The 27,691-nt window shown below is 51.5% G+C and overlaps 3 protein-coding genes across 15 annotated transcripts in view; 2 read left to right on the forward strand and 1 right to left on the reverse strand.

The window, feature by feature from the left end:
• Nucleotides 1-21,623, forward strand: TAOK2 (TAO kinase 2). Of its 9 annotated transcripts, none has more exons than XM_037507286.2 (19): nt 1-517; nt 3,694-3,860; nt 4,026-4,097; nt 4,186-4,287; nt 4,787-4,832; nt 4,953-5,049; nt 5,195-5,308; nt 5,414-5,505; nt 7,580-7,673; nt 7,774-7,855; nt 9,208-9,375; nt 9,531-9,809; nt 9,996-10,160; nt 11,775-12,140; nt 12,226-12,429; nt 12,770-13,009; nt 16,153-16,365; nt 17,295-17,477; nt 21,494-21,623. In XM_037507286.2, the coding sequence occupies exons 2-19, from the start codon at nt 3,729-3,731 to the stop codon at nt 21,551-21,553; spliced, it is 2,709 nt and encodes a 902-aa protein (XP_037363183.1). In that variant the 5' UTR covers nt 1-517; nt 3,694-3,728; the 3' UTR covers nt 21,554-21,623. The 9 variants fall into 9 exon arrangements, with proteins under 9 accessions (XP_037363183.1, XP_037363180.1, XP_037363181.1 ...); XM_037507283.2 differs by lacking the exon at nt 21,494-21,623 and adding an exon at nt 17,564-19,899; XM_037507284.2 differs by lacking the exon at nt 21,494-21,623 and adding an exon at nt 17,564-19,899 and having other exon boundaries at nt 9,549-9,809.
• HIRIP3 (HIRA interacting protein 3) lies at nt 19,445-22,605 on the reverse strand. Its single transcript, XM_037507287.2, has 7 exons — nt 22,051-22,605; nt 21,858-21,978; nt 21,648-21,759; nt 20,427-21,415; nt 20,162-20,330; nt 19,980-20,078; nt 19,445-19,895 (listed from the first exon to the last, which is right to left on the reverse strand). The coding sequence occupies exons 1-7, from the start codon at nt 22,113-22,115 to the stop codon at nt 19,732-19,734; spliced, it is 1,719 nt and encodes a 572-aa protein (XP_037363184.1). The 5' UTR covers nt 22,116-22,605; the 3' UTR covers nt 19,445-19,731.
• Nucleotides 22,192-27,691, forward strand: part of INO80E (INO80 complex subunit E) — a 9,648-nt gene continuing 4,148 nt past the window's right edge. For 3 of the 5 annotated variants that reach the window (XM_037507290.2, XM_037507293.2, XM_037507292.2), the window contains exons 1-6: nt 22,193-22,910; nt 23,066-23,136; nt 23,328-23,380; nt 25,991-26,069; nt 26,166-26,277; nt 26,657-26,773. In XM_037507290.2, the coding sequence (XP_037363187.1) occupies nt 22,830-22,910; nt 23,066-23,136; nt 23,328-23,380; nt 25,991-26,069; nt 26,166-26,277; nt 26,657-26,773 (513 nt within the window). In that variant the 5' untranslated portion in view covers nt 22,193-22,829. Of the gene's footprint in view, nt 22,911-23,065; nt 23,137-23,327; nt 23,381-25,990; nt 26,070-26,165; nt 26,278-26,656; nt 26,774-27,691 lie in introns of all 5 variants that reach the window. The other 2 variants (XM_037507291.2, XM_037507294.2) reach the window with 2 other exon arrangements.

The raw sequence follows: 27,691 nt of genomic DNA on the forward strand, positions 1-27,691 counted from the left end.
CCCCCTGTTGGTGGCCGGAGACCTGGGACTCAGGCCTTTGGTCCCAAATTTCCGGGGTTGGCCCCTCGCTTCTCAAATATCCGGGTATCAGCCCCTCGGGTCCCAGATATCCGGGACTCGGGTCCCAGCCTCCCTAAACCTGGGGTTCTGTTTCATAGGATTTCAAATATCTGGGGTTCGGGCCCCTGCGTGCACCAGTATCTGGGGTTCATTCCCCACGCGTTCAAATACCAGATTCAGCCTCTCCCCGTTCAGATATCCGGGGTTCACGCCCCGCAAACAAATCCGGGATTCAGCAAGTGTCGCCCTCGAGGAGGTGGAGGACTGGACCGCGAGGTCAGATCAGGTTGTCACCCCCTCCTCTCCAGGGGAGGTTTCCCGGGCCCGCCCCTCAGGAAGGGCGAAAGCCGCAGAAGAGGTGGCAAGGGGGAACGTCTCCTTGCCCCTCTCCCTGCTTGGCAGAACCGCTGGAGGACCCGAGGAGGAGGCGCTGGGGCACCATAGTGACCCCTACCAGGTGAGACACGGGGTGCAGGGGCGCGGGAACCTGTGTCTAGCATTGAAAAGAAAGGGTGCTCCTTTCTGAGGAGCTGAGCCTGGATAGACCCTATTGCTCAGGATGGGGAAGTCCAGCTGGGCCAGTGGTCAGCCTCTGGCTATCCTTGCCATCCCTTTCATTATGTCTGAATGTTGATGGGGGACTTTAGGTGACAGGGTGTCTGATGTCATGAGAGGGGGTCACACCCTAGGATCAGACGGGATTGTGTCCTCTGGTCTCCCCTGTTCACTTTGCCTCTGACAGCTACTTCTTCACGGTTATACCCCTTTTCCTTGATTGCTCTCGGGTGTTGATTCCCATGCCTCTGATCCGCACGATGGGTCTGCTTATCTGCTTTTTAGGCATGGTGTGATTGGGTTTCTTGTCCTTTCAGGGAAGTGTGTGTGTGCATTTGTGTTTGGGGATGCCTGACAGTATTTTCCCCCAGCTGTAGTTACCTTCCAGCCTCTTGCTGTGATGGTATAAATGATCTCATACATTTGTCAAAAGATCTATCATTTACAAATGCATTACATCCATTCTCTTATGTGACCTCTCCCCTCCCCCCCACCCTTCACCCTGTGGGGCCTTTTCTGTTGCTGTCTTCCCATCTTACAGTTGAGAATATTGAGACTTAGAGAGGTTGCCCAAGGTCACACAGTGGCAGAATCAGGGTTTGAACCCAAGTTGTCAGGTTTTGCCCTGGCTATATACCTGTCTCTTATTATCTCTTGTGTGTCTGGGCTTGACCAGAGAGGTACAGAGAACAAGTGGGGGAGTGAGATTTAAGAATGGGGCGAAGAAGAGCTTTTTTAGGAAGCTGTACTCAGAAGCTTTTCCTGATGAGAGACTCTGGCTTCTGCCTTATGGATTTTTCTCTCCACCATGACCTTCATCTTTACCCTGATCCCAGCCTTTTGCCTGGGTTCCTGAGAGACTCTCTTTTCAGCCATAGTGGTGTCTCTCAATAGTTAAAGCGAAGCTGTGGGCATAGGGTAATCACCAAAGTATTAAGCTTATGCTGAGTGTCTGCATAGTGTTCCTAAGTATGAGATAATGTTAAAATCTCTCAACAGCCCCATGCTATAATCCATTTTACCCAAAAGAAGACTAAGGAACTTACTCAAAGCCCTGTTGCTGTATAGTGCAGATGAGATGTTCTGGTATTGTGGCTTTGGGACAGACGGTATTGAGTTTCCTCATCTGCAGAATGGAGATAATACTGTCTGTTTTAGAAGAGGGTAATGATTTAGCACAGACCTTGGTGATCACTCATACATCTTAGTTGAGAAAGAGGCCCCTTGTCATGTTTTATTTACATGTGGCCTAGGGTCCTGGGTTGGCATTCTTGGCTGAGTGCTGATAAAGGGGTTAAGATTCCTTTGGCAAGTTGTGAGCACCTGCCTTTGTGTGTGGGTGTGTGGTGGGAGTGAGGGGTGCTTGGCAGGAGAAAGGGGGCCTTTGAACAGCCTGGGAGCTGCTGAGGTTGGTACTCAAGGCAATCAATCAATCTCCCTGGCTATTCTGAGCCCTCTACACCCTGGGGGCCCACAGAAGAGTCAGGCTCACTCCATGCCCTCCAACTTCCAGTTGGGCTGAGGAGACAAAATTAACAACACAACAGGAAACAATGTCCCACAGAATATAATTACATGCTAAATTGTTAGGTGCTTTTAAGGAGTAGAACTCTGCTCTGAGAATCCTGCTCTGCTGAAGGTGCCTTTGTGCCTAAACTCCAACAAATGCTTAGCCAAGAGCCAGGCTTGAAAACCCCTCAAGGGGGTCTTGACTCCGATGTACTGCAGGAACTATCTCTGGGTAATTGGGTATTCTAGGCGCTCTCCCCAAGGGCTGGTGTAGTCAGGGAAGACTTCCTGCAGGAGAGGACTGAGCTATGAGTAAGTTGCTATGAGCATAATGAACACACAGGCCTGACTGGAGAGAAGGTCCTGTTCTCAGACCTTAGAGAAGTTCTTCCTTTCTATGCCCTGGTAACCTCATCCATGATATGGTGATCGTATCCTGCCCTGCTTATTGCATATTGCTGTTGTGAAAGCATAGTAATGGAGGACCAATTTTGGGCAAGTCACTTAACCTTTCTGAGCCTGTAAAATTGGGGTAATAGTAATATTTATTTCATAAGGTTGTGAGGATTGAATGAGAAATAATATGCAGTGCATATGCAGTCAATGTTATTTGTACACTGTCAGTGTCCTATATACCTCTGTGCTCTTTGTAGCTGGATTTGACAAGGGAGCCCAGAGCACAGAGAGGCCCCCAGAGCCAGACACCATTATGTCCCTGTCTTTCCCATTCTAGATCTCACTATCACAATGTCCCTGGACACTTTTGAGAGCAAGTCTCCTGGCTGCTCTGGGTCAGTACCCACTTCTAACAATGGCCGGATTTCCACTGCCTCCGGCCTGGCCATTTCCTGCTCTCTTCCAGGGTGTGAGAGGTAGAGGGAGGAGGAGGCCTCAATACCAAGGGGTACAGGAAGATGCTGGGAAATGTTTGGAGTATAGAACTTCTGGGACAGAACACTGGCTGAGAGACAGAATCTTTTATTCCTAAGGGGAGAACTAGAGATTGTAGGGAAATGGAACTTCTGAAGGGTCTGATGTGGTGGTGAGGATACTTAGCTCCCAGTCTTTCTAGCAGCTTTAGGGACTCCAGGGACCCTGCCCCTGTGCTCAAGTTGCCAGAGCAACTTTTTGGTTTTGGGTTTTTTGGGTTTTTTTCAGCTTTGATGTCCTTACTCTCCTCTTTTTTTTAAAGATTTATTTATTTATACAAGTAGTAGGCATAGTCAGAAGCGCGGGAGGGTGAGAGAATTCACCAGAGCCAGAGCGGGAGCAGAATAGGCAGACTGATGAAACACACTGCTGAGGGGAGCAGCGGGCGCGGCAGGAGAGGTCTGTGTGCCATGTGGGACCCTTGCCGGTGGCCGGGGATCGAACCAGCACTGCAGAGGCTGTGAGCAGCCTCGCAGCCTAGCACTCAACCGCTGTGCCACCAGGGGAGGCCCTCCTCTTGCTCCTCTTTAACAGTGCCTCATTAATGATCTAGGGGAGGAAAAGGCAGAACTTGAGGGACCCCATTCCTTTCTTAAAGGGCCCCATCCTTGCTCTGAGGATTCCATTTCCATTCTCTAGGGCAGGCCCCTTTCTCAGGGCCCCCAGGGGCCACCATGCCAGCTGGGGGCCGGGCCGGGAGCCTGAAGGACCCCGATGTGGCTGAGCTCTTCTTCAAGGATGACCCCGAAAAGCTCTTCTCTGATCTCCGAGAAATTGGCCATGGCAGTTTTGGAGCCGTGTACTTTGTGAGTTGGGGCTTAGGAGGGTGAAGGAGGGATGGGGCCTGTATCTTTGTCCCCATGAAACTCCAAACAGCCCCTGTATCCCACTCGTGTTTCCTGCCTTCTACAAGTCTCCTGCTGCCCAGTTCTCGCTGGGAACCATCACTACTTTCTGGTCTGGTCCTCTAGGCCCGGGATGTCCGTAATAGTGAGGTTGTGGCCATCAAGAAGATGTCCTACAGTGGGAAGCAGTCAAATGAGGTAGGTCAGCCTTGACATGACTAGGTGGGGCAATAAGTGACCCTAGTCTCAAAATGCAGCTTTAATAAACCTCTCCTGATCTCCTCAGAAATGGCAGGACATCATTAAAGAGGTGCGGTTCCTACAGAAACTCCGACATCCCAATACCATTCAGTACCGGGGCTGTTACCTGAGGGAGCATACGGCTTGGGTGAGCTGGCCCCCTGACTCTGGGCTCATCTTTTTCCCAACTTTGGCCCATCCTTATACTGGTCTATTCTCTTAGGTAGACCCTGTTCAGGTTGTCGCCATGAGAATCTTGGGAAGGAGAAAGTCTCCTGATCACTTTAGTCCTCAGACAAAACCATAAACAGCAGTGTCCCTCCAGAGGGAGAGGCTGGTTTGAAAAATGACACAGACTAGCAGCAGTTGGAAAGAAACATCTGGGCTGGAAAAGATGGAGATTGAATGGGGCTTTGAAGGGATGCAGATGGGCGTAATGGTGATATCTTGGGCTTTTTCTAGGGGAGACCCTCACACTGGGGATAGTCCTTACCATTCCCTCATTTTCTCAGTTGTCCTTCTTCCCTGTCATTCCCCTGGGGGGCATTGCCTGAGTGGAGGATAGGCAAGGAAGCACTCTCTTTTGGAGATCTACCTAAGGGAGATGGGCCAGATCTGCTGATCTCTGACCCTTGACCCTTCCTTAGCTGGTGATGGAGTATTGCCTGGGCTCAGCTTCTGATCTTCTAGAAGGTAAGTGACTCTTTGACTAATAAGTGGGAAAAGAAAAAAGAGTAGGGAAGGGTTAGGGGGAGCTTGTTTCAGTCCCACCCTTAGGCTTCCTCCCTTTGATGTTTTTCCCTTATTCCACAGTACACAAGAAGCCCCTGCAGGAAGTGGAGATCGCAGCTGTGACCCACGGGGCCCTTCAGGGCTTGGCTTATCTGCACTCCCACAACATGATTCATAGGTACAGTAGCACTGATGATGGCTGGGAGTGGGTGCTCTCTACACTGCTCCTTATTCTGCTGGGTTATGGTCTTAGAAACTTGGTACTAAAGCCCCTGTCAAGCCTTTCTGAGCCATGTATCTTATTCCTATGCTTTGCCTCACAGGGATGTGAAGGCTGGAAACATCCTACTGTCAGAGCCAGGCTTGGTGAAGCTAGGTGACTTTGGCTCTGCATCCATCATGGCACCTGCCAACTCCTTTGTGGGCACCCCATACTGGTGAGTGGGAGTGGTGGTGAGGAAAAGTGCTCCCAAGATGATGGGAGCAAGAGTTGTCAGGGTCTGGGCAGGTGATTAGCTTCTTTTTCCAAACCATTCTCCCAGGATGGCTCCAGAGGTGATTCTGGCAATGGATGAGGGGCAGTACGATGGTAAAGTGGATGTCTGGTCCTTGGGGATAACCTGCATTGAGCTAGGTAAGGAGTTCTCTCTGCTTCCTCATCTACTTTTCTCTACTCTTTTTGTTGTTATTGCTGTACCATCCTATTCTCAGACCTGTAAGCTGTTACCTGTTTTCACTCTATCCTTAATCCCCAATATAGGCAGCTGTCAAATCCTGCCAGTTCTGAGACCACAAGATTTCATACCATCTATTTCTTACCTGTTCTCTATACTAGTTCCACATCTTTTTTGCGTGCCCAGTTTGTACCATACACACTACTAGTAGATCCTAGGGTTACAGAGGTGAGTGAAACTTTTGTAAACCTCATGAAATTTACATCCAACTTGGAGAAATAGCTTTCTTTCAATGTGATGACAGCTGAATGGAGAAGTTACAGGAGCAGCACAACCACAAAACAAGGAACTTGATCTAGTTTAAGGACTATCCGGAGGGTTTCCCTGTAGCAGAGATGTGTCTAAACTAAACCACATGACAAATAATATTTAAAATAGTTAGCTGCTTGAAGACTGTGGGGAAGAGCATTCCAGACAGACACCTGGAATCCTGAGGTAAGAGCAGGCATGGGGAGCTGAGTCTAGCTTCAGTTGTTTGGAATATAGCATGTGAGTGGTGAGGCCAAAGAGATAGCTCAAGTGAACTCATGAGGCCTTGAAATCATGTCAGGGTTCTAATCACTGCCAGCCTACACTGTTCAAACAACTATCTAGTGAGGGCAGTATTTCTAAAGTTCCCAGCGTGGTATCAGATACAAAATAGTTGCCCCAGATGGTGATGCCTTTGGTTATTCTTACCACCTTCTTGCAGGGATCTTTTCTACTCCCAATCTCTTCATTCCAGTCTCTCTCATGTCAGAGAGATCTGCTTCAGCTCAGTGCTGCTGTTTCACTCTTGTCATCTGAGCTATCACTGCTTACCCATTGCCTTCTAGACCTTAAATCACCCCCGTTATTCCTTACACCAAGCTAAAGACACTACTTGCTAAAGGCTGGCTCTCCCCGTCATGAGCTCCACCCCTGAATGTGCCACCAAATTTTCCATTTTCCTCCCCTGGTTTGTATTGTGTCCTGCCCCAGTTCAGACATTTAAGCATACCCTTTTCCTCCATCTCTGTGTGTCTGCATTTACTCTTCCCCACAGCTAGGCAGGAAATGGAAATATGTCAAGCAAGCCAGGTATAAGAAAAAAATCTAGATCTATCCATTTTTTCCCCCTAATTTTTTGTAGAGACATGGATACAGAAAATATCTCCCTACTATTAAAAAAAATCTATCCTCATTATAAATGGCAACTGATGCTCTGAGTCTGTGTCAGAGAAGCAAAGTGTATGATGGAGAAAACTGGCAAACTGGAGACTGCTATTCCCATGTGAAGAGGGCAGCTGTTGCCTCACTGCAGTTGATTGTTACACAGGAGAGGAGGTGCTGTTTCACCAGATCCTGTTTTTTATTTAATAGGACTAGAAATTCATAGTTATTTGGTCTAAAGTTACTGTTTAAACCAAAAACATAAATGACATAAATCATTTGACTGGGCCACAAGGGCCTTCTGGTTTGTAACTTAAGACCTAGCTCCAATATCCCTGTTTTCAAAAACCTTCCCTTGTATCTGTACAGAGGTATCATCTTGAAGGTCCACCAACACATCAAGTTTCCCAGCTTTTCTTGTCTCCCTTTGTGCCAGTTAACAGTATGAACTTGATATTACTTTGTTCAGTGCTATTTAATCTTCCCTGTTAGAGTAAAATTCCTTGAGGAAAAAGCCTGTCTCTTGTCTTTCCTTAACTTCTCTGTAACACTTCGGAAAGTTTTTGCTCTCATTTGGCACTTACTCTATATTAGTTGGAGCAATACCTGAATGTACTTTCTTCTGCTGCCTTCTTTGGTGCTTTTGCATTCATTATTTTCTTTGATTTCTGTTCTACCCATGTGCAAGGGAGAGCATGGATGTTTTCTTGAGGGAATTTGTTGAGATTATGGGACTTGCTCAGAGTCATGCAGCACAGAGGTCAGGGAGCTGGGCTGTGAACTTTTGATTTCCATTCAACTTTTCTCTGCCCACCTGCCACCTCTCACCTTCTTCCCCTATAGCGGAACGGAAACCACCGCTGTTTAACATGAATGCGATGAGTGCCTTATACCACATTGCACAGAATGAGTCCCCCGTGCTACAGTCAGGACACTGGTGAGGACTGGTATTCCTGGGCCCAGTGGTTACATCATAGGTTAAAGTTAACCTGACTCATGTCTTCCTCACCCGTTCTTCACTCTCCTGTGACTTCTAGGTCTGAGTACTTCCGGAATTTTGTCGACTCCTGTCTTCAGAAAATCCCTCAAGATAGACCAACCTCAGAGGTTCTTTTGAAGGTGAGGGCTCACTGGCCTAGCATTCTCCTAGAACTGTAGCTTATTAGAGTCACAAGAAACCCTTTAGTGAAATTAGTAGTTCCCAGTTCTTCCTCCATCAAGAACTTCCTTTATGAATTCCCACTTCCATCCCCAGTGCCCAGTGGACTCTGTTTCGCAAGACTGTGTCTTACCAGACTACCTTTATTTATTAAGTAATAATTTGTTTCCCATCTTTTATTAATCAAAGATGTATATAGTTGCCAGCCACAGCTTCTGGTCAGCGTGAGATAACCAGGGTTACCACACTGATCTGATGTAATTCAAGCTAAAAGCCTGTGTGGCCTTATCATGGGTAAATGTATAATTTCTTTTTTTTTTTTTAATCTTTTTTTTTTTTTTTTTTTAAGATTTATTTATTTATTTATTTATTGACACAAGCACTGGGTACAGTCAGAAGCGCGGGAGGGTGAGAGAATTCACCAGAGCCAGAGCAGGGAGCAGAACAGGCAGAAGGACTGAGGTACACTGCTGAGGGGAGCAGCGGGCGGCAGGAGAGGTCTGCGGGCCATGTGGGACCCTCCTCCGGTGGCCGGGGAGCAGCCGGGGATTGAACCAGCTGCGGCAGCTTCGCAACCCGGCGCTCAATCACTGCGCCACCGGGGAGGCCCGGGTAAATGTATAATTTCCCTTAGGGTTTTTTTTTTTTTTTAAGATTTATTTATTTATGCATACAAGAACTGGGGCACAGGCCAGATGTGCGGGCGGGTGAGAGGATTCACCAGAGACAGAGTGGGGAACAGAACAGGCAGATTGACTGAAATACACTGCTGAGGGGAGCAGCGGGCAAGACAGGAGAGGTCTGCTGCACCATGTGGGTATCTTTCCTCCCGGCCGGTATTGAACCTGTGCTGCAGGGGCTGCGGACAGCTTCACAGCGCTGCACTCAACTGCCTGAGCTACCAGGGGAGACCCTCCCTTAGGTGTTTTTTGATTTATCAAAAGTAGAGGGACCCCATTCCCTTCCTAAATACATGGGGACCTAGGGAGGCTTTTTATGAGGCCCAGAGAGACTTTGTGACATGTCCAGGGTCACACAGCACTTTGATAGAGGACCTGGACTAGAATCCAGATCTCCTGACTCTTCCTGCTTCTCAACCATGCCTGAAGGAACAAGAAAACATGTGGGGGGTAGAGATTGTATGGTGAAAATTATTGTGGGAATGGGGGTTGGAATGAGACCAGCAACAATCCATGGTGGGCATGGGCATGGACTCAGGGATGTTGCTGAGCCTAGAGGAAATGCTGAGACCTGTGGATTATTGGGATGCAGTGGGTTCTTGGCAGCAGGCCTCACTGTTCTCTTTTCCTAGCACCGCTTTGTGCTCCGGGAACGGCCACCCACCGTCATCATGGACCTAATCCAGAGGACCAAAGATGCTGTGCGTGAGCTGGACAACCTGCAATACCGCAAAATGAAGAAGATACTGTTCCAAGAGGCACCCAATGGACCTGGTGCTGATGCTCCAGAGGAAGAGGAGGTGACCCAGCTTGCCCTGCCGCCCTGCTTTACCATTATGTTGTGCTCGCCTGCTAATGCTTGCTTGGCCCCTCTCCTGCCTCCTCCTAACACCCTCTATCTCCTTGTACTACCTTCATGTACACACCCTTGTCCTTCCCCTTCCCTGCCCAACAGCCTACGCCCTGTCCGCAGGAGACGGAACCCTACATGCACCGGGCTGGGACCCTGACCAGCCTAGAGAGTAGCCACTCAGTACCCAGCATGTCCATCAGCGCTTCCAGCCAGAGCAGCTCAGTCAACAGCCTAGCAGATGCCTCAGACAATGAGGAGGAAGAGGAGGAAGAAGAGGAGGAGGAGGAGGAAGAGGAGGGCCCTGAAGCCCGAGAGATGGCCATGATGCAGGAGGGAGAGCACACAGTCACCTCCCACAGCTCCATCATCCACCGGCTGCCGGTACGCAGCTCGCCCTGGGTAGCCGTGACAGTGGCAAGGCTAAGCTCCAGCTCCTGCTCAGGAATCATCTGGGTTCTCTCTCAAATGTGACCCCTCTTTCTAAGTCTCGCTGGATCTCCTGGAAATTCCCTTTGGGCCCAAAGGCCTCTGGGCCTTGGGCATCCCATCCACCTTTCTTTCCTCTAGGGCTCTGACAACCTGTACGATGATCCCTACCAGCCAGAGATGACCCCAGGCCCTATCCAGCCACCTGCAGCCCCAGCTCCCTCTTCTACCACCTCTTCTTCAGCCCGCCGCCGGGCCTACTGCCGCAACCGGGACCACTTTGCTACCATCCGTACTGCCTCCCTGGTAGGTGCAGCCAGCCTCCTTTGGCCTGCATGCTCCCAAATTGTGTCTTTAAGTTCAGAAAAGATTTTTCTCCCTGTGGCCTCAGATTCTACCCTCACTTTCTGTTGCTGTCTCTGGCCTTCTCCTTACCTTGACCTTCCCCCCTCCCTCTTCCCAAAAGAGTGTTCTGGTCACATTGCCCAGCGTGAGCCTCCCCAGGCTCCTGGCCCGTCAAGTGTGTCATATCCCTATGGTGCTGCTCAGTGGCATTGTGACAGGTTTGCTGGACCCTGTGAACCTGGAGAGCAGGGAGAGTGTTTAGGTGTCTGCCTCCACTGGTGACTGGCTCTTAGACCCACATCGATGCCTGTGTTTAATCCTCCTATCTCCTCTGGGAGGGAGACAATGTGATCCCATTTGAGAGATGGGGCAGCTGTGATTCAAGCTACTTGCCCAAGCGCTTGTGGTCATTTAGAAATTCTGCAAATAAGATCTTGGTCCTTTTCTAAAATCAGGTCATGGCAAAATTTTACTTAGTTTACAGGAAAAAGTTGTTAGACTTTTCACAAGACAGATTTTCCACCTATACTTCTTTTTTTTTTTTTTTTTTAAGATTTATTTATACAAGCACTGGGTACAGTCAGAAGCGTGGGAGGGTGAGATAATTCACCAGAGCCAGAGCAGGGAACAGAACAGGCAGGCTCAAGAAACACTGCTGAGGAGAGCAGCGGGCACAGCAGGAGAGGTCTGCGTGTGGGACCCTTGCTGGTGGCTGGGGTTCTAACCGGCACTGCAGAGGCTGCGGGCAGCTTCGCAGCCCACTGCTGTACCACTGTGCCACCAGGGGAGGCCCTTCCACCTATACTTCTAATAAGTCTCTATATTTCTGCTTAGCTCTCAGCACCAGCAGTTCCATTGGAGGCCTTTTATTGGTTTAGCCTGTTCTTGTGGCCGGTTGCTCTGCTGGCACAACTCTGTAGATCCTATCATGTTTGGTACTTTGTGGTGCTGTGCAGAGAGATATGTGACTCCCAGGAGCTTGACAACCACGTGGACTTGTTTGGGGTTCACAGATAAAGCCTCTTGACAGTCGGTCTGAGTTCAAATCATGGATAAGGACATCCAGGTCCAGTTTTCTTATTTTAACATCTAATGACCTTGTCCCAGGTCCATACTTGGGCTATAGTGAGTCTTCAGTATTTGCTGAAAGGGAAAGAAGCCAACACTTCCTGGTTCTGAGAATATTCTGTGTATTGAACTTAATCTCCCCAGCCCCCTAAAATGAAATGTTTCATGCATAAGGAAACTGAAGCTTAGCTGTGTTGACTTGTTTGAGGTCACACAGTAAGTGACAGAACTGGGACTTGGATCCAGTTCTGTCTCATTCCTCTACTCTTTTGAATTAACCTGAGTTGTTCACACTTTTATACCGTACTTGTACCTTTTATCTCATTCCGTCAAGCCAGCCTGTAAAGTTAGTGACAGTCTCCACTATCTAGCTGAGGAAGGACCCAAATGAGATTTAAACCCATGAGTCTAAAACCCATGTGCCTCCCTGTGCAGCACCAAGACTCTTTGTGTTAATGAAAGGGGGGGCCAAGGCTGAACCCCATTTCTCATCCTGTCCTGCCTCAGGTCAGCCGTCAGATCCAGGAGCATGAACAAGACTCAGCCCTGCGGGAGCAGCTGAGCGGCTATAAGCGGATGCGACGGCAGCACCAGAAACAGCTGCTGGCCTTGGAGTCAAGGCTGAGGGGTGAGCGTGAGGAGCACAGTGCACGACTGCAGCGGGAACTTGAGGCACAGCGGGCTGGCTTTGGGGCTGAGGCAGAAAAACTGTCACGACGGCACCAGGCCATCGGTGAGAAGGAGGCTCGAGCTGCCCAGGCCGAGGAGCGTAAGTTTCAGCAGCACATCCTTGGGCAGCAGAAGAAGGAGCTGGCTGCTTTGCTGGAGGCACAGAAGCGAACCTACAAACTTCGGAAGGAGCAGCTAAAGGAGGTAGGACAGGGTTATAGCTGTGGACAGGGCCAGGGTTGGCGAGTCAGCTCCTGACTTCCCTCCTCTCCCCACTATCCTTGCCCAGGAGCTCCAGGAGAACCCCAGTACCCCCAAGCGGGAGAAGGCTGAGTGGCTTTTGCGGCAGAAGGAGCAGCTACAGCAGTGCCAGGCAGAGGAAGAGGCAGGGCTACTGCGGCGGCAGCGCCAATACTTTGAACTGCAGTGTCGCCAGTACAAGCGCAAGATGCTGCTGGCTCGACATAGTCTGGACCAGGACCTGCTGCGAGAGGTCAGCCACCTTCCCCACCCACTTCCCTGATCCCAGAGACCCATCCTGTTCCATTTGCCTCACTTGTTGTCTTTCCCTCTGCCCTCATTTGTGTTATGCCCTGGCTTCTCTTCAGCACCCCTTTTGCTTTTCATCCCCATCAGACCTCACTAGGTGGAGTTCCCCTTATACTTCAGTCCCCAAGCCAGCCAGGAGTTTGACTCCCTTACATCCCCCATCTACACCCTTCATCTCCCCACCGCCCTCAGTGCCCTCTGCCAGGAGTCCTGGGTCTCTTGCTTTCTTGACACCAACAAGGCTTCCTGACTGGGCTCTGGGCCCTACTTCCCTTCTACCTCAGGACTTGAACAAGAAACAGACACAGAAGGACTTGGAGTGTGCATTGCTGCTGCGGCAGCATGAAGCCACACGGGAGCTGGAGCTACGGCAGCTCCAGGCTGTACAGCGCACACGGGCTGAGCTCACCCGCCTGCAGCACCAGACAGAGCTGGGCAATCAGCTGGAGTACAACAAGCGCCGTGAGCAAGAGTTACGACAGAAGCATGCAGCCCAGGTTCGCCAGCAGCCCAAGAGCCTCAAAGTACGTTCAAGCCAGCGTCCCCCGGGCCTCCTGCTCCCCGTTCCCGGGGTTCTGGGACCACCCAGCACAGGCATCCCTAGAGAAGAGCAGCCCTGCTCATCTGGCCAGGAGGCAATCCTGGACCAAAGAATTCTGGGAGAGGAGGAGGAAGCAGTTCCAGAGAGAAGGATTCTGGGAAAGGAAGGGGCTGCTTTGGAGCCCGAGGAGCATAGGATATTGGAGGAAGAATCAGGAACCCCTAGGCCCAGTCCACAAAATCAAAGGAGTTTGACTGATGAGGAAGTTTGGGGTCTACCTGCAGAGGTGCTAGAGGAGCTTAGCATCCCATCCCTGGCACCCCAAGAAAGAAGCATCATGGGCCATGAGGCAAATGGGGATTGGAGGTTGTGGGGGAAAGAGGATGGGAGCTTCCTGGATGAGGAGTTTGAGCTTGACTGGATGCAGGGCCCAACACTCACCCCAGTCCCTGAGGAAGAGGAGGAAGAGGAAGAAGGGGCTCCAGCTAGGACCCCGAGGGATCCTGGCGATGGTTGTCCCTCACCAGACATCCCACCTGAACCCCCTCCAACACATTTGAGACCTGGCCCTACTAGCCAGTTACCTGGACTCCTGTCCCATGGACTCCTGGCTGGCCTCTCCTTTGCAGTAGGGTCTTCCTCTGGCCTCCTACCCCTGCTACTTATGCTGCTGCTCCCACTGCTGGCAGCCCGGGGTGGAGGTGGTCTGCAGGCAGCCCTGCTGGCCCTTGAGGTAGGGCTGGTAGGCCTTGGAGCCTCCTACCTACTTCTTTGTACAGCTCTGCACCTGCCCCCCAATTTGTTCCTACTCCTGGCCCAGGTTACCGCACTGGGAATTGTTTTGGGTCTTAGTTGGCGCCAAGGTCTTATGGGTGTGCCTCTGGGCCTTGGGGCCGCCTGGCTCCTAACTTGGCCAGGCCTGGCTCTGTCTTTGGCAGCTGTGGCAGCTGGTGGCGAATGGGTGAGACAGCAGGGCCCCCGGATGCGTCGGGGTCTCTCTCGACTCTGGTTGCGGACTCTGCTGTGCTTGTCACCCATGGCTTTTCGGGCCCTACAGAGTTGTGGAGCTGTGGGGGACCGGGGCCTGTTTGCGCTCTACCCCAAGACCAACAAGAATGGCTTCCGTAGCCGTCTTCCTGTGCCTGGGCCCCGGAGGAATAGTCCCCGCACTGCCAAACACCCACTAGCCTTACTGGCAAGGTTTTGGGCCCTGTGCAAGGGCTGGAATTGGCGTCTGGCCCGGGCCAGCCAGGGGTTAGCCTCCCACTTGCCTCCCTGGGCTATTCACACACTGGCCAGCTGGGGCCTGCTTCGTGGTGAGCGGCCCAGCCGTATCCCCAGGCTGCTGCCACGCAGTCAGCGCCGGCTAGGGCCCTCTGCCTCGCGCCAGCCCCCACTAGGGACTCTAGCTGGGCGGAGATCCCGAACTCGCCAGTCTCGGGCCCTGCCTCCCTGGAGGTGACCACTACCTCTAGCCCTTCCTCAGTCCAAATCTAGAGCATTGAGCACTTTATCTCCCACCACTCAGTGAAGTTTCTCCAGTTCCGGTCCTCTCCTCCCTTTCGCTCCTCCTTCCTCAGTATGCTTCCCACCTCACTCCCAGACCACCGGACCTCTAGACAGGCAGCCTCCGCTACCCTGGAGCCAGAAGTTACACTGTGTGTTCTGACGCTCCCCCACTCTAAGTTATTGCTGTTTTCCCGCTGTGTGTGTGCTCATCCTCACCCTCATCAACTCAGGCCAGGGGCCAGGGGGTGGTGGTGGGTGGGAAGAATCATGTTTTTTTTTTCTCTCTTTGATTTTGTTTTTCTGTCTCCCTTCCAACCTGTCCCCTCTCCCCCACCAAAAAAGAAAAAGATAAACACAAATAAAATATCTGAGCGGAACTGTACCTTTGGCCCAGGCTGCCTCTGTCTGCTTTGTCCTGCCGCCTAGCCTCCCCGGTATGCCCCCAATCTGGTCCCTTGGCCCCCAGTTCCATGACCTCTTCACCCCCATCTACGTTATCGCAACCCCTTTCACTCCTCAGCCTTATCCTGTCTGCCTTCATAGCTTCGTTGCACCATGACCACAGCAGCTCAGGGGTCTCGACCCCTTTTGAGCTTCTACAGAACCTCTTGGTCCCACGGTGGGTTCCTTTCAGAGAGTACTTAGGTTCCAGGTCCTCTGTCCTCACCACCTGCCTTTTCTCCCAGCCCATCCCTATGTGGTTCCCTTTTGTCTGGGAGCTGAATTTCTCTCCTGGCATCAGGCATAACCCTCGGGTTGGGGGCTGGGACTATAAACCCTTCACAATAGGAAGTGGTGAATTGGGGGGGCCATGCAGAGATTGTGGGAGCCGTGGAAATGGGATTGGTTGTGAACTTGGGGTTGGGAACTGAGTGTATCAAAGGGGCCGACTGGAATGTGGAGATCTGGTCAGGGTGGCAGCTGCTGGCCCCTTGAACTTGTGAGGACCTTTCTGGCTACCTCCTCTGCCCCTTTCCCTTACATAGCCCAAGACGGGGCAATCCTTTCTTTTCCATTTCTCAGCTCAGTGCTTTTCCTCCTTCCCTCCCTCCCTTCCTGAGGTGCTAAACCTGGGACGTCCTCTCTCTTTCCTTAGCTGTGTTGCTCTTTTCCATGGGTGTTTTGTGTGACTTGGTTTTCTCACTCAATCTTGTGCATATTCTGAGTCTGCGTACATGCTTCTACCTCCAGGTCCTATCTTCGCCCTCTTTGCATGGTCGGAGCTTCTTGTGTGTACTCAGTACTCTGTAAAGATTGTTAGTTCCCTGTCCATGAGTTCTGCTGCTCTTTCTTATGAAGTTTTCCAACCAGCTCTCCGAACGTGCTCTTGTAATCTATCATCCTTTGCATCTCTTGCCCATCAAGAACCTTCCTGATCTCTCAACACAATCCCATCTCTCCATGTCTGTCCATATACAGCTCCCCCCGCCCCCTCTGTCTAACATGTTTTCTGTTTCTCTCCCTCTCCCTGTCTGCTGCTGTGTCCTCTCTTCCTCTCTTTCCCCCCCTTTCCCCTGGTTGTTCTCCTCCTCCTCCTCTTCCTCCTCTCCCTCTTCCTCTTCCTCTTCCTCTTTCTCTCTCCCGCCCCCATCTCCCCTTGGTCCGTCCACTGCATAGTCTAAGGAGCTGCAGATCAAGAAGCAGTTCCAGGAGACGTGTAAGATCCAGACTCGGCAGTACAAGGCTCTGCGCGCACACTTGCTGGAGACCACACCCAAAGCTCAGCACAAGAGCCTCCTTAAACGGCTCAAGGAAGAACAGACGCGCAAGCTGGCGATCCTAGCTGAGCAGTATGACCAGTCCATCTCAGAGATGCTCAGCTCACAGGCGGTGAGGCCTGGGGTCCAGGGAGGGAGCATGGTGGATATTTTTCCACCTTAGTTATGGGCACTGGAAAAATGGGGGTGTTCTTGAGAAACTCAGCTATTCTCCCACTGTTAGTATACTCGGCTATAGTTTTATCCTCTCAAGTATTTTCTTAAGGTCTTGACAAAGCCAGCCTGCCTTACTTAAGAACCACCAAGGAAGAGTGGCTATTGCATTTTTCCTGGGCCTGAATTAGTTTAATGTATGATGAATAGGGAGTACATCAAAATGATTGTATCTCTTATACTGATTTACTCAGACATCTGGAGGGTTTTGAAGGTGGCTGATCTAAAATGATCACACGAAACACTGCAATGGGCCACTTGAAATACACATAATAGCAAGAAAATACAAGTGCCCATATTGGTTGCCATCCTTTCACCCAAGCCTGCCTCTCAGAGGTAGTTCCTGTTAATAATTTCTAGATTATTTTTATGTACATATATGGAAAATTATATAAAACTTTAAACAAAGATGCAAGCATACCAAACATATTGTTCTCTAACTTCCTTTTTCCATGTAATATTTCTTGGACATCTTTCCATGTCAGTACACGTAGCTCTTTTTTATTTTTTAGCAGCGTAGAATTTTCCACGGCATGGATGTAACGTAATTTATTTAACCCATCCCTTATTGGTGGACATTTAGGTTGTTTCCAGTATTTTGCTATTACAACGCTTCAGTGAACACCTTCGAGCACTTGTGCAAGTATACCTGGGGGATAAATGCCTGGAAGTGTAATTGCTGTGTCACAGGGTATGACGACCTTTCATTTTGATAGATGTTGAGACTGGCTGCTTCTTGAAACCTTAGGGCCCAGGCCTACCGGGGGCAGGGGAGGACTGTGGGGGCAGGGGAGGAGGTCACTAAAGCTAGTTCTTCCTATTCTCCAGCTACGACTTGATGAGACCCAGGAGGCCGAGTTCCAGGCCCTTCGGCAGCAGCTTCAACAGGAACTAGAGCTGCTCAATGCTTACCAGAGCAAGATCAAGATACGCACAGAAAGTCAGCACGAGAGAGAGCTACGGGAGCTGGAACAGCGAGTAGCTCTGAGGCGGGCACTGCTAGAACAGCGGGTAAGACAGTTTTGTCTCCAGGATGTGGTGGGGAGGGCATGTCTCCCCCTCCCTGGAATCTCTAACCTCTCTTCTGGGTGCTCCAGGTGGAAGAGGAGCTGCTGGCCCTGCAGACAGGGCGCTCCGAACGAATCCGGAGTTTGCTTGAGCGGCAGGCCCGTGAGATTGAGGCCTTCGATGCTGAAAGTATGAGGCTGGGATTCTCCAGTATGGCTCTGGGGGGCATCCCAGCTGAGGCTGCTGCCCAGGGCTATCCTGCTCCACCCCCTGCCCCTGCCTGGCCCTCCCGTCCTGTTCCCCGTTCAGGGGCACACTGGAGCCATGGCCCTCCTCCACCAGGCATGCCCCCCCCAGCCTGGCGTCAACCCTCTTTGCTGGCACCTCCTGGCCCCCCAAACTGGCTGGGGCCCCCAGCACAGAGTGGAACACCCCGTGGTGGAGCCCTGCTGCTGCTAAGAAACAGTCCCCAGCCCCTGCGGCGTGCAGCCTCTGGAGGCAGTGGCAGTGACAACGTGGGCCCACCTGCTGCCGCGGTGCCCGGGCCTCTGAGCCGCAGCACCAGTGTTGCTTCCCACATCCTTAATGGCTCCTCCCACTTCTATTCCTGAAGTGCAAGGTGGATAAGCAGATGAATGGGGTAGGGGCAAGGGTGGGTGGAGCCTGATCCTGGAGGGCAGTAAGCTGTGGCTCATCCATGGGTGGGGGGACAGGATGTTGACTCCAGCTCCCCTCAAACTTCCTCATCTCATGAGCTTCTTGGGCTGGCCAGTGGCCCAGGACCGGCTTGGGCATAGGTGCCTCAAGGCTGATCAGGAGCCCTTGCCTCCCCACCATGGTGCCAGGTCTCTCTCCATCATGGCCTCGGAAAAGGAGGGAGATGTGCGTGTCAAATATTCATCTAGTCCCCCGGGGGAGGGCAAGGGCGGGTCTAGATATATTATATTCAGAGAACTATACTATCCCCTGCAATGGGGTCATGGATTGGGGATGCCAACCCCCCTAGACCTGGGTGGTGGCAGAACAGGTCTGGGGCCTGGAGTGGGGAGAATGGGAGGAAAGGCCTTCCTAAGAAAGAAGGATCAGGATGGGGTCTTGGGGTCAGGATGCCTGGGTCTCTCCATTCCCCCATTGCTGTTGACGTCCTGTGCCGTCTTGTCCTTTATCTTTTTTTTTTAATTGAGATCAGAGCTGGCGTAGGGGAACAGGGAAGGACCTTGGAAGGGACTGCTCCTGGGCTTGGGGGCAGTCATGGGAGCCCCTCCCAGCTATGGGGCTGGCACAGAGCCCCATGGCAAGCTTTTAATAAACTGTTGGTTATTCTAACAGACCCTGGGACTCACCTTTTCTGTCTTAAGGTGTGCATTAAGGACTACAGTGGCAGGTGGTAGTTAACCTGTTTTTTTAAAGAGAATTTATTGGGCTGTGTAACTGAAAATTTCAGTGATTTTAATGATTTCAGGCATGCCTGGATCCAGCCTCAGAGACCCACCAGTCTCTTCACCCTGTGCTTCCCTTTGTTTGGACTTACAGTGCTTTCAGAAGGTTCCCCTCACACACAGACCCCTGGCTGCCCAAGTGCACCAACCACCTCAGCAGGAATTCCAGCAAAGCCTTGAAGTGACCTTACTGGCTTTCTCTGTAGCCAGAGACCCTGATTTGCCAGCTCTAGGTCCTATACCCATCCCTTTAAGGCTGAAAAAGTCTGGCTGTTTGCAGAAGGGGCAAGGACACATACATAAACACCAGCTATTCCTAAGTCATTTCATTTTGTGCTTCTCATTCTTCAGGCCAGTTACTTCTTCCAACTAGGTGTTAGGTTTTCAGACATAGCTAAAAGTGTGGTGAACAGAGAGGCCCACTGCTCAGGCTGAAGGAAAGATAGGAGCCATATTCTCTGATCTTATGGTGGCAGACTAGATGGCAGGCTCTGAAAGCTGGGATTTCTTTGGAGAACTTTGGGAGAAATGAAAGGAACCAGACCAGGGGTGGCAGTGGCTTTTCTGCAGTTTCCAGGCCCAAAGTACAAGAGGTGAGAGTGGGGGACCAGTTTTGAAGAGGTGATTCAAACATTACTTTATTAAGTCTTGGAAAATAACTTCCTGGAAACACCTTGAACTGGAAATGTGAAGTAGGATCCCAACAACTTGTGTTCCGGGGGGCTGCAAGTCTCTGAAGAAGTCCACTCTGCTTTGTGCAGGCACAGGGTGGGGGTAGGGGTGCTATGAACACTTTCTACAAGTGGAAAGTGGGCAACTCAGTTACTCTCGCCGTCACTGCTGATGATGCCCCGCATGTGTGACCAATCTGGGGGTGGGGGGCGGTTTCGCTCTTCGTCTGAGTCCAAGGTCCGGCGGTATAGCTCCCCTGGGGGACCTGCTTCTCCTGAAGGGTTCCAAGCGGTGCGTCTGCGTGGTCGACCTATGGGGAAGAAGTGAGGGGTTAATTGGCTAAGAAAGTCCAAGCCCCTTCTGCTCCTGAGGAATTGACAGGAAAGCGCCTCACCTGAACAGTTGATGATATTAGTAATGTCCAAGGAGGCGATCTCCGCTGCCTCCTCCCGCTTCTCCTTCAGAGCCCGACATTTCTCTAAGGAAGGGTTACCTGGGACAGAAAAAGCTCCTGATCCTCTCTTCCCCAGCAGCCAGGGCCCTCCCCCACAGCCCCTAGGACATGCCCAGCCTCACCCTTCATGCCCAGGGCTTCCAGCTCGGCCCGGAGGACACTCAAACGCTCCTTGTGGGAGCGGCAGGAGCCCAGCAGCTTCTTGTAGTTGCGATGGGCGCCACAGGCCCGAATGTATCGCTTGAGCCTCATTACAGCTGGGTGGTCCTCACCACTGCGATTAGAGCCAGCCTGGCAAGGAGACAGCAACAGAAGGCCAAACCTCCTGGGCTTGAGTCAGTCTTGCTTTTCCCTAATAGTGGCCTCCCACCCTGTTGTCACCCTTACCTTACCACCTTTGGGTTCTGGACTGCCATCTGAGGAGGAGGAGGAGGAGCTTCGTGCCCTGCCTTTCTTGGAACTCTTCTTGGAAGAGCGGTGGTTCTTCTCTCCTTTGGGTCTTCCCTCTGACTCGCTGTCACTCACCTCCCTCTCTGAGTCACTCTCCTCACCATTGAGCCTGCCCACTTGGGTTGTCTTTCCAGTGCCTTTAGCATTTGTTTCTACTGTTCTACAGCTGTCTTCATCCTCCTCGCTGCTTCCACTGTGCTTCCTCCCATCTTTCCACTGGCTCCTGACCTTCCTCTTTCTCTGCACTGAGGGTTTTTCATCACCCCTGCTGTTATCCTCACTGCTGACTGCTACTTTTTCCTTCTGTTCCTCTCTGTCTCCCCAGTCTCCTAGCAGGTTCACTGCCCTGCTTTTCTGTTTACAGCTCCTCTCCTCCCGAGCTGGCCTCTTCCCTCCATTACTCTGGGCTCTGGGATTCCAATCCTCCTCTTCCTCACTGTCTTCTTCCTTCTCGGCTAGGGTCTCTTCTTCTTCACTCTCCTTTTTACTTTCCTTGTGGCTTTTAGCTTCTCGCTTTCTCTCTGCCTTCTTTCCCATCTGGACAGGTTCCTCCTCCTCACTGTCCTCACTTTCCTTCCTGGCCTGCTTCATCCTGACTGAGGTATTGCCTGATGCTTGCTTGTTATTTGTCACAGTTTTCTTCCTAGTCCTGCCTTTAGGCGCCTTTTCCTCCTCTTCCTCACTGTTCTCTTCCTTCCAGACCTTACTTGTTTTGGCAGGGCCATCCTCCTCCTCACTGCTCTCCACTTCTTTCTCCAATCTGGCGTTTGTCATCAGGCTCTTCTGTTCTTCCTCATCACTGCTCTCAACTGTTTTCTTTGAGGCTCTTTTTGGATTCTCCTTGGCCACACCGACTTCTGCTGCTGCCATCTTTTTCTTTGCTGGGGGGCTGAAGCACTCTGGACTGGAGGCTGCAGAGCTGTGTTCTAGATTATGAAGAGAAGAGGTTAAGCCAGTTTCCTCCTGTCCCTTCTTCCTTTGTAACAAGTTGCCTGTTTTGACAGGTGAATGGAGGAAGAGCATCAGGAAACACAGCTATCGGTTCACCTGTTCCTGGCTTCTGATTCAGTGGCCTCGGCCCTTCATCTGATACCTTGAGTCATAATTCATGCACACTAAAAACTTCCTGAATAAACCAACCATGCAGAAGCCACTAACCTGACTCCGAATTGAAGCGGAACCTTTTTCTCTCTGGGTCACTGCAGGGGGTGGGAGGCCTCTTCACCTTGGCAAGGTCTAGCTTCTCTTCCCTGGCGCTAGCTTCATCCCCCTGTGCGAGCATCAAGAGAGCCAAAGGGGTACCCAGGTGGCGTTCGCCCCGCCTCCCGGGAAAGCCCCGCCTCCCGGGGCCCAGGCTCCGGCCCACACCTGCATCTTCAGAAGCTCCTCCTCCACTAGGCGCTTCAGCGCCTGCTTCTCCGCGGGTTCCAGGCGGTCGCGGCCCGCGTGAGCCAAGAACCGCCGCCGCACGATGGAGTGTGTGAGCGTGCTGCGGAGACACGGTGTCAAAACGGAGTCCCCAGCCCGCCCCTGCCCGTTCCAACCCCAACTCCCAGTGCACCTGAGGTCCGGGCGGCCTCGGAAGAGGCTACGGGTGAACTCCTGCATCTCCTTCTCCCGCGCCATTTTGCCCCCCCCCACCACCACGAAATCGGCGGCTCCCGCCTTTTTTTCTTCTCGGCCTCCGTCCGCGTGTGTGACGGGAGTTTGCGCACGCGCGGTGTGGTGGCGCCGGGAGGCGAGCGACCGTTGGGTCTCGGTCGCTGGCCTTTTTGGGTCGAGAACTTTGACGGACAAAATTTGCTTTTTTCGGGCAGTTGGAGGTCTCGCGGCTTTTTCCTTTTCTTAACGAATCGTTTTTAAGTTTCTCGTTAGAAACCGACTCGGTGCCGGCAACCTCTGCGTGAACGTAGTCAGCTCGCGACGCTCTCTCCGTCCGTGGCCACGGGCACTGGCTATGCCGCTGTTATTTGGGAAAGCAGTGGAACAGGCATCCTCGCCTGGAGACTAGGAATCCCTGAGGGAAAATCTTGTGGCTTTCAAATCGCTAAGCACTCTTAGTGAAGGACGTCCTTCCGCGTCCTCCATTTTTATGACGTCATCGCGTCGCTGCGACGCCATCTTCAACGCAGCCCCTGAAAGCAACGCTTGTTTCCCGGTCTTCCCCAAGAGGCCGTGCTTGTGGGTACGAGCCCCGGGCGAGGGGTACGCCGGGAGTTGTAGTCCTAGCGTGCACAGTCTTGCCGAGTCTCCGGAAGTGGAGGCTTGAGAGGCCGGGCTCAGCCGGCTTAGGGTAGCGGGACTCCGGCTAGTGCTGGGGTGCTGCTCCCGGGGCCGGTCATGAATGGGCCGGCGGACGGCGAAGTGGACTACAAGAAGAAATACCGGAACCTGAAGCGAAAGCTCAAGTTCCTCATCTACGTGAGTGTGGGCTGGAGAGGTGGGGGGGGGGCAAGGCCTGGTGCTGGTAGAACCTCAGTTTACCCACTTGCGAAGGAAGTCAGGTGATGTGACCTCGGATTCTGGGCGGCTTTACGAACAGCCGTTGGCTCAGCGTCCACATGCCTGTGATGCAGGAACACGAGTGCTTCCAGGAGGAACTGAGGAAGGCGCAGAGGAAATTGCTGAAGGTGTCCCGGGACAAGAGGTGAGACATGTTAGGCGGGAGAGTGGTAGGGCTCCTGTATTTATACCCGGACCCCATCTTGGAATGGGCCACAAATGCATGGTGCCTGCCTTGGCGCTGTTTTAAGGATCAGCCTGTCCGCGGGAAGGATGGGAGCCCTGAAGAACATTGCTGGTGGGAATAAAAGCTGTTTTCCCTGCCTTTCCCCCCAGTTTTCTCCTAGACCGACTTCTTCAGTACGAGAACGTGGATGAAGACTCTTCTGGTGAGCAAGGTCATGAAAAATTGGTGGAGGACATGACTTCTGGCACTTCAGCAAGCTTCCTGGCTGTGGATATTGATGGGACCTTCAGTGGTTTTTAAGCCTAGTTGCTTGCCCTCCACCTCTACTATTTTTTCAAGTATTTATTGAGCATCTATCTATATCTACTGTTTCAAGCATTGTGCTTTGCACCAGGGAGACATGGTAACCAAAATGGACAAAGCCTTTTGGAGTGTTGTATTCTAGTTGGCAGTATTAGGTATACAAAGAAACTAGATAGCAATAAGGACTAGAGAGAAATAAAACTTGGGTTTGGTGGTAGTGATTGGAGTAAAGCAGAGGTAGATAAATCTTCCCCGTAGAGTTCCAACCAATAAATGTTTTAGGCTTTGCAAGACAATCTTTATTCTAACTCCATAGCTCTGCTATTGTAGTACAAAAGCAGCCATAGGTGCTAGATCAATAAATGAGCTTGGCTACGTTTCAATAAAACTTGATTCATGGACACTGAAATTACAATTTCATATAATTTTCACATGTAGTGAAGTATTTTTCTTTTAATTTTGTCCCCAAAACTTAAAACATAAAAGCCAGTCTCAGTTTGCAGGCTAAGCAAAAGTGGGCAGCAGGCAATGTCTCAGTAGAATCCTCAAGAAAGGTGTATTTCAGAAAGTAATGTTTGAGCTGGGACCTAGATGAGAAGAAACCAATCTTGTGCAGGTTCCAGTGAGAGGGAGACAGGGTATAACACATGCAGGTGCTTTGAGGTAAAAAGGCTTTTTTTGAAGAGCAGAAAGTCTGAAACACATTGGGCAGTGTTTTCAAACCGTCTCTTTGGTATCGTCTACCACCAATAATGTATCTTAACATCACAACTGGTTTCAGCATACCTACTTATAAAACAAAAGTTGAAGCAATATTAAGATCACTGTATATGACTTTTTCTGATACTGTTTTAGGCTGTTACTTTTTCTTTTTTTCGTTTTTGTTTTTTTGGTTTTTTTTTGTGGGAACCTCGCTGGTGGCCAGGGAACGAACCGGTGCTGCAGAGGCTGCGGGCAACCTCGCAGTCCAGCGCTCAACTGCTGCGCCACCAGAGGAGGCCCTGTTACTTTTTCTTTTAATGCTGGTAACAAACCAATGAATTCATGACCGACTAATGTGGGTTGAGGCCCACAGTTTGGAAAAACCCTAAGATGGGCATTTGTCCCTATTCTTGGGTGGGGCCCCATGAACAGTCACCTCTCTCCATGGTACCTTTAAACATTGGTTTAGAGCTGGGGGTCAGCAGGCAGCAGCCAACGAGGCTGCTTGTTTTTATAAATAGTGTTTTATTGGAACATGCACCACCCAGTCATACACGTTACAGGAGGATAGTAGGTGAGGTCAAAGAAGTAGGTAGGAGCCCGCTCATGTAGACATGGCAAAAATCAACTCTTATTCTAGCCTCTCAGTGCTTGCCTGCCCCTTCCCTAAGGTCTTCAGTGAACTTACTGTTTGAGGGGACTTTAGCATGCGAGGCATGAAATAATCATGTACATAGAGTCGGCTAAATCTGAGGAGCAAGAGCCAGAGTTGAACCATCACTCATCCCCGGAGAAGCCTACAGTCTAGCCAGGGAGACATCTCACCTATGTCTTAACACAGCGTGAGAAGAACCATGATGAGAGAGGAGAGAGTTCTAAGAGCCAGCTGGGTGTGAGGGATTCTGGAAGATTTCTCAAGAGGTGCCATTTAAGCTATGTACTAAGGGAGCTATCTGAGGAGGGAAACTGGGAATGGTGTGTCATGAGTAGTGGTTGGTTGTTAAGTAAATGATGGGCCTTCTAAGTAAAGGGGAAGAGCTGGGAAATTAATTTCGTCGTTAAGGAAATAGATTGGCATTTTCCTGTAGAGGACAGTTTGCTTGGGAGACCAGAAAAATAACTTGAAGCCAGACAAAGAAACTTTGTAATGCTGTTGGGCAGTGGGGGGCATCATGAGGAAAGAGGTGACCATGTTTACATTTTAAGATATTGTGTGGTTGGAATGGACAGCGGGTGGCAGGTGGTTTTGCCGAGGTGGTGGCCTGACCTTGCAGCAGTTGGGATGGAGTGGATGGAGGTAGATAATAGAGGTGGGGGAGGTTCTAGGGGTGGAGGAAGAGGACCCTAGGAGGGGAGTAGAGCCAAGACAGGAGCTGAAGGCAGTTTAGAGGTGACTAAGTAGAGGATGGCATAAGATGGTCAAGGAGTCGCAGACCTAGGCTCAAGTTCTCAAGCCCCAAATCCTGTTTTCTGAGCCTCAGTGACTTCTGCAAAGTAGAAATGAGTTGTCCTACTTCCTCCTTGAATGGTTATGTAGACCAGATGGTAAATGTGAAGTGCCCATTTAGAGCCTGGCACATAGTAAATTCTTGACAGATGTGTTATCATAGAGGAGCCCAGACAGAAAGTAGGTTGTAAATGATGTTTTAAGAAGGTGGGAAAACTAGGGGCTCCCCAAAATAGGACATGAACCAACCTGTGGAGTCAGATTCCCCTGAAACCCGTCCATAGAACTGAGATTACACCCTTCTGAGGTAGACGGGAACCCCTCATCTCCCACACACTGACCAGCCCTCCCCCCTCACAGACTCAGATGCCACTGCATCCTCAGATAACAGCGAGACAGAAGGGACACCCAAGTTGTCGGACACGCCAGCCCCCAAGAGGTGAGAAGAAGCCATCATTCTTCTTGGGAGGGGCGGGGGTGGGAGGCACCTAGGCTTCCTAGCTGCCTCTGACTCCCTCCCCTGTCCTTTCTCCAGGAAGAGAAGCCCTCCACTGGGGGGTGTCCCCTCCCCCTCCAGCCTCTCCCTGCCTCCTTCAACAGGGTTTCCCCTTCAGGCCTCCGGGGCCCCCTCCCCATACCTGAGCTCGGTGAGTTGGGGTAACTAAGTGGTAACTAAGATGCCTGGGAATAAAGAGGGCATCATTTGGGCAGAGGAGCCAGGCCTCAGGATGAAGCTGGCCCAGCTGTGGGGACATATGTCTGGGTGTGCCCAGCGAGTGTCCCTTGGAGGGGTGTGAGTCGGGGCTGCCCATTTCTCTTGGTGTAGGAATGGGGGCGTACATGACTGAGGAGAGCAGACCCCAGGACACAGTCCTGCTGCTGCCCCCTCCCCTTCTGTTCTCAGGAGCCGCACTCATCGCCATCTCTTGTTTTTCCATTCTTCTCCTGTTTGCGTTTCTTCCCTTCACCACCTCCCCCCCCCCCATCCACTCCATTCCCATCTCCATCCCCCACTCCCACCTGCAGCTGGCTTCCCCCCCCTACCCCCCATTCCCTTCTGACTACCTGGCCCTGCAGCTGCCCGAGCCCAGCCCCATGAGGCCCAAGCGGGAGAAACGACCCCGCCTGCCCCGGAAACTCAAGGTACCCTTGTCTGGGGATGTTAGGGAGGGGCCAGAATGGCAGGAGGACAGCTCACTGAGGGAGGCACAGAATGGGCTGGGGGCCCAGCCCAGGGGTGGATCAGAGAAGTGACCACTTGCAGGCACTTGAGACAAATCAGGGGCAAACCAGCCTTGAGGGACTCACAGTGAAGATGCCTGGGGTCCTGCCCTCACACCGCTGCGTGGGGCCGGGGCCAGGCTTGTTATTAGCATAGGTCCTGGGTATCCTGTGCTGCTAGGCAGAGCTGCATCTAGACTCAAGTCAAGGCTGTACCCACTGAGAGCCATGCTACTTCAAGGGGCCTCCGCTCCTCTGTGCCCATCTAGGTCTAGATTCTAGGTCTATAAATGAGTGATCGAACCAATGTAATCGATTGTTTCTGGAGCACCTGCAGTGTACCAGACGCCGTCCCTATCTTTTGGTAAGATGGGCAGAATGAAGACTAGAGAAATAGGATCAAGGCAGAAAAATGGAGTCAAAGAGATTGGAAAGCACCAGAGCAGACGGGAACTGATGGTTTTGCTTGCATGTTGTGGGTGTAACTTGGTCTGAGACTCGGGAGAGGTGAGAACAAACCATGTGGCTTTCTGGGAAAGTGTGTGCGTCAGGGGATAGTGTGCAAAGACCCTGAGGAGGGAACATGTCTGCATTGTTGAAGGACAGGAAGGAGGCCAGTGTGAGGGAGGAAAGTGATGGGAGAGCAGGTTAGAGAATCCCATGATGGTATCCAGCCTTTTAAGTATTGTGGCGACTCTGGCTTATGCTCTGGAATGGGAACCTCCAGAGGAGATGGGCACAGTGCCAATCTAATTTTCATGTTACAGAATTGCTGGCAGTGCTGTGTGGTGAATAGATGGGGGGTTGGGAAGGGAAGTCGGTGAAAGTGCTACCTGCAGT

The sequence above is a fragment of the Talpa occidentalis genome, unplaced genomic scaffold, assembly GCF_014898055.3.
Source record: "Talpa occidentalis isolate TD23 unplaced genomic scaffold, MPIMG_talOcc4v2.1 talOcc4.12, whole genome shotgun sequence".
NCBI lineage: Eukaryota > Metazoa > Chordata > Mammalia > Eulipotyphla > Talpidae > Talpa > Talpa occidentalis.

Excerpts from the sequence above, each read along its gene's own strand:
- TAOK2 (XM_037507279.2), top strand. The coding sequence starts at position 3,729 with ATGCCAGCTGGGGGCCGGGCCGGGAGCCTGAAGGACCCCGATGTGGCT. Across the intron at positions 5,506-7,579 it reads GATAACCTGCATTGAGCTAG|CGGAACGGAAACCACCGCTG; the intron begins GTAAGGAGTTCT and ends CTTCCCCTATAG. Across the intron at positions 9,810-9,995 it reads CCATCATCCACCGGCTGCCG|GGCTCTGACAACCTGTACGA; the intron begins GTACGCAGCTCG and ends TCTTTCCTCTAG.
- HIRIP3 (XM_037507287.2), bottom strand. The coding sequence starts at position 22,115 with ATGGCGCGGGAGAAGGAGATGCAGGAGTTCACCCGTAGCCTCTTCCGA. Across the intron at positions 21,760-21,857 it reads AGGAGCTTCTGAAGATGCAG|GGGGATGAAGCTAGCGCCAG; the intron begins GTGTGGGCCGGA and ends ATGCTCGCACAG. Across the intron at positions 19,896-19,979 it reads TAATATCATCAACTGTTCAG|GTCGACCACGCAGACGCACC; the intron begins GTGAGGCGCTTT and ends TCTTCCCCATAG.